At 29.2% G+C, this 4,707-nt stretch overlaps 1 protein-coding gene across 1 annotated transcript in view; it reads right to left on the minus strand.

Moving 5' to 3' along the window:
* Positions 1-4,203: 4,203 nt before the first annotated feature.
* LOC110030273 overlaps positions 4,204-4,707 on the minus strand; it is a gene marked incomplete in the record, with an annotated part of 1,722 nt that continues 1,218 nt past the window's right edge. Inside the window, 1 exon segment of the mRNA XM_020732908.1 lies at positions 4,204-4,707. Coding sequence (XP_020588567.1) covers positions 4,498-4,707 — 210 coding nt within the window.

The following is a 4,707-nucleotide window of genomic DNA, read 5'->3' on the forward strand; positions in this document are numbered from 1 at the left end:
GTTTGAATTAAATTTTGAAATATATTTGATGAGTAGTCTTTTTTAAAAATTTAATTTATTACAAGGCTAAAAAGATTTAATCAATTAAAAGTATTAATAAAAAATATAATAAAAATTATTAAATTAGATTCAAATTATGTTTTAAATATTGTCCCAATTCTTAAAATCTGATGGTTATGTGATTAAGGTTGTCAAAATCTCTTTGCTCGTGAACTGCTCGTGTTCGGCTCGTTTGCTTAGCGAGCCGAACACGAACACATTTTTTGAGCTCGAAATATAAACGAGCCAAACAGGAGCTGAGCCTAGCTCGCTCGTGTTCGGCTCGTTTACACCCCTAGTTGTCTATTTTTATTTTAAATAATGTATTATGCTTTTTGAAATATGTTTAATTTCATATACTGGTGGATTTTCTATGAAATTTGCCTTTTAAGTAAGAGGGTACAACAAGCATTGAAAGAGGATATAAACTTATATTTTTAAGGAAATAAATATAGTAGATATTTTATTTTTATTTTAAATAATAAATTATTCTATTTTAGTGTTTGACATCATACATTTTTATTATATAGGTGTTGCCCTGCGAGCCATGTGATGTGGTTAATGAATCAATCTCAAATCTATAGGAATCAGTTATAGGCAATCTGCTTGACACAATTGTTCACAATGAGAATAATACATATGACTTGCATTATTCTTATGCACATCATAGTAGATTTAGCCTTTGGGGAGATCACATCACTTATTAGCCACACTCAATAAATATAAAATCAAAGAATTTATAATGTGTTGAGCTAGTTTTAAAAAGGAGTCTAATCTTAATAGCAAAGTTAAGCTTAAAAAGTTAGACACCAGGACTAATTGTCAAGCCATGATTCGATGTGTATTAATTTAGATGGTAATTGAAAGATTAAAAAAATTATAGAAATTTATAATCATTCATTAGCAAAGCCAATTGACCAATATCTTTTGAGGTCTAATCGGGGCATTAGTGAAGCGAAAGAAGATGTGCTGAAGTAAATGCCAAATGCAGAAATTGGAGTTGTCAATGTATTTAATTTTTTTGATATGAAAGTTGGTGAAGTAGAGAATTTGTGATTTTCTAAATGGGTTGTGTTCAATTTTATTCAAAAAGAAAAAAAGGGCAAGGCTTAAAAATGATAACAGTAATGCTTTAATACAATTGTTCATAGAGAGGTAGACTAAGAATAACATATTTGTACTAGATGTCCAAATTGATGATTTTAATAGACTAATTACTTCTTTTTAATGATGATTTATCATTGGTAGACAATGATTATTTTAAGGATGTCATTCTTTTTTATATAAGTTATATTCTTAATAAATATAATTTAGTTTGTAAATCTTTTGTCGGTGTTAATTATCATTGGTAAAATGTTCTATTTTGATTAGGTTCTTTATGAGATGAGTCAATCGACTCATTTGCAATGATTATTCAAAAGATTCATCCGCATAATAGATGATAAACAACCTTTATCAAAATTCACTGATCAAGATCAAACAATGTGAGAGTTATAGAAGATTTATTGTCTCGTACTAGTCATATCTTATGCAGTGACATATATTTAAAAAATTATCTTCAACAATAAATTGCTAGATTGTTAATTAGGTAATTCATAGTCTATTTTATAAATACACGAGTAACTGTGATTCAGAAGCAGAGTTTGAACAAGTTTGGGCCATGATGTTGGAAAAAAGAATACCTGGAAGACAATATTTGCCTATAAGATCTATATAAAATTACAAAGAGGTTGTAAATGACATTTAATAAAGATTCATATTGCCTAGTGATATTTTTCACACAACGAAGCGGTTCTACAAATAATGAATGTAATGATATTTCCTAGCCTACATGCTCTGTCATCGATTATTTTTAGGAATTGAAAAAATTTATGTCTGCATGAAGAAAAAATAAATAAGATGAGATTTTCAAATGCAACCGGTCAATAATTATTCATATTAGTGAAATTAGTAATTAAAGATGTTGTATTCTACACTAAAAAATTGTACAATTTTTTTTATTTTTATATGAGTTTGGTGGACTTATCGTGGAAGTCTTTAATAATATATCCTCAAAAGATTACCTTATAAGTATGGAGAATGAAGAAACACCCATGCATTGGATTGTCAATTTTGATAAAATGATTTATTATATAAGCTACAACAGCAAGAAATTTGAAATAAAGAGATTAATATGTGCCCACTACACAAGAGCTCTATGCAAAGAAAATATAGCGAAGATATTGGAGAAGTATTTTCTCACATGATGGTCTTTACCTTCTAATATATATATATCACTAAAATAGGTGTCCCATGATGTTGACTCAATATTGTGTGGTAACACAGCTCTATCCAAGCATATGTTTAAGAAAGAAACACTGAAAAGAGAGGAACATTTAATTTAATGCTAAAGAACCTAACCATGATGTGTCCAAAGGGTATTTCCAATGTCAGATTGAAAGGACACTGGGAGAAGAAGAAGTGAGTTAAACGTAAACTTTACACTTCTTAGAGATCATTATTTATAAAGTTTGTACTAGTTGTTATTGAAATATTGATATTTATATTATACATGTTTTAACTTGCAATTTGCTTTCCTATCGGAAAAAATAAAGAAGAAAACATTGATTTGCAAATTAATACACCTCAATTGCATTGCCTAGTGTTTGTTAGAGGTTTCGTGACATAACAAATTTTTAAAATTATCTCCTATATTTAGTATGAATTTTTGTATCATATGTTGGTGATTTATTGATAATATCAAAAATTATGTTCACTTCAAGCGTAATACTAACTATAGAGAACTTCATGAATATGATGATGGATATCACTGCTGAAGTAATTTCCAGATTTGAAACATCATTTCCTCAACAAACAAGTGTTTTAGGATAACCGTTTCAGGTTAATGGCTAGATAACATGGATTTCAGCAGGTACATCTTCAGATACGTAGTGGAAAGATGTGTTTATTTAAGAATTTGGGGAAGATGAAGTGAATTTGCATCCTAAACATAAGTTGATTACTTCTGTTTCTGGGATGGTTAAGAGGGTACATAATTTTTTGTAAGAAAATTTTATGTAGCACTCTAGCATTATTTTAAACAATGTATTATACTATTTTAAGCAAGTTTGGTTATTTATATTGAAGTTTTTTCCATTTATTTTTTTCTTATATGCATAAGAGTACAAAAACAATACAATTATTTTTTATTACAAAAAAATTTACGCATTGCTCTATAATTCTTTTAAACAATGCAATATACTATTTTAAGCAAGTTTATTTACATATATTGAAGTTTTTCCAATCAATTTTTTCTTGTAGGCATGATGGGAGGTTTAAAATAATCTAGCTTACTCTAAAATACTTTTGAAGCTTAGTGCACAATTCAAACATGAATAAAATTAATTAAAGATTGCAACATAATAAGCATATAGTCACTTTATCATCATAAAAACTATCTTTATACTTATCTCAATTATCTAATTGACTTGTGAATTATCCACCATTTATTATTGATTTAACTTCCCAAAATGGAGATTGAATATAATGCATATTAATTTCAACATGGAGGAATATTTTCCTTTGTATCAATCTATAGGTACACGTTAGTTTTGTTTCGGCCGCTAATCACCTTTTTTGAAATTCGAAGTCTTAATTAGGGTTATTATGAAGACTTGATTTTACTTTGTTGTTTACAAGCTCTTTAAAAATACTTATCCTAAAATATCATTTGTTTGCCTTTTTTTTAGGGGTAGTTAGAAACATGTCACACAATTTATGTATTTACATATCTCACACCTAATTTTTTGCATTTACACATATATCACTCAAAACTTTAATATCAAATTGAAAATAGCAATATTATCATTTTTTTTAAAGTAAAATACACCTTTTCATGGATATGTTCAAGGAACTAAAGTGCTACGCACAAAAATATGAAAGCTTAGGGGGTTGATATGTAAATACATAAGAATAGTGTGCTTCGTTGATAAATTATCCTTTTTTAAATAATGGTGAAAAATGTACCTTTCTATGTTTCTTGCCCAAAATTATTCACTTCATCACAACACAACATTAAACATAAACAATTACCCTTGTGGACCAATCTGTAAAACATGAACTCATAATTGGAATGCCACATATAACAACCGATAAGTCAAAATTCACGCAGCCAACTATATCCCATTTGTCACTCTCTTTAATCATGAGTATGAATTCAAACCAACTTACTACACCAATTTATGAATGTCACCACAACACACAAAGGACAATTGAACATCTCAAAATGAAACTTATTCTCGACTTACATAATCACATGACACAAAGTTCTTAGACAAATAGCTATCACCATGAGATACATTGCATATCTTGATCTCACTAGCCACTTTATTCAGCTACATATGCATGTAGAAAGTCTATGGAAGAGCTTAAGAAACATTACATATTAATTAACCAGAATAAGTTCTAGAGTTCATCAATTTAAGGTTTGGTCTCCTTTGAAGGTAACTGCTTTGGGATACCCGGGAAAAATGGGTTAGATGGAGCAGCGGATGGATCAGGAAGCTGAGGTAAATTTGGCAAGGTTGGTAATGGAGGTAAGTTTGGCAGGGTAGGCAATAATGGAATCTGAGGAAGAGGGGGAATGTTTAAAGCAGGGAGAGGGGAAGAAGGTGTTATATCTTTTGCAGC

This window comes from Phalaenopsis equestris, unplaced genomic scaffold, assembly GCF_001263595.1.
Source record: "Phalaenopsis equestris unplaced genomic scaffold, ASM126359v1 Scaffold000692, whole genome shotgun sequence".
In the NCBI taxonomy this organism is placed as follows: Eukaryota; Viridiplantae; Streptophyta; class Magnoliopsida; order Asparagales; family Orchidaceae; genus Phalaenopsis; species Phalaenopsis equestris.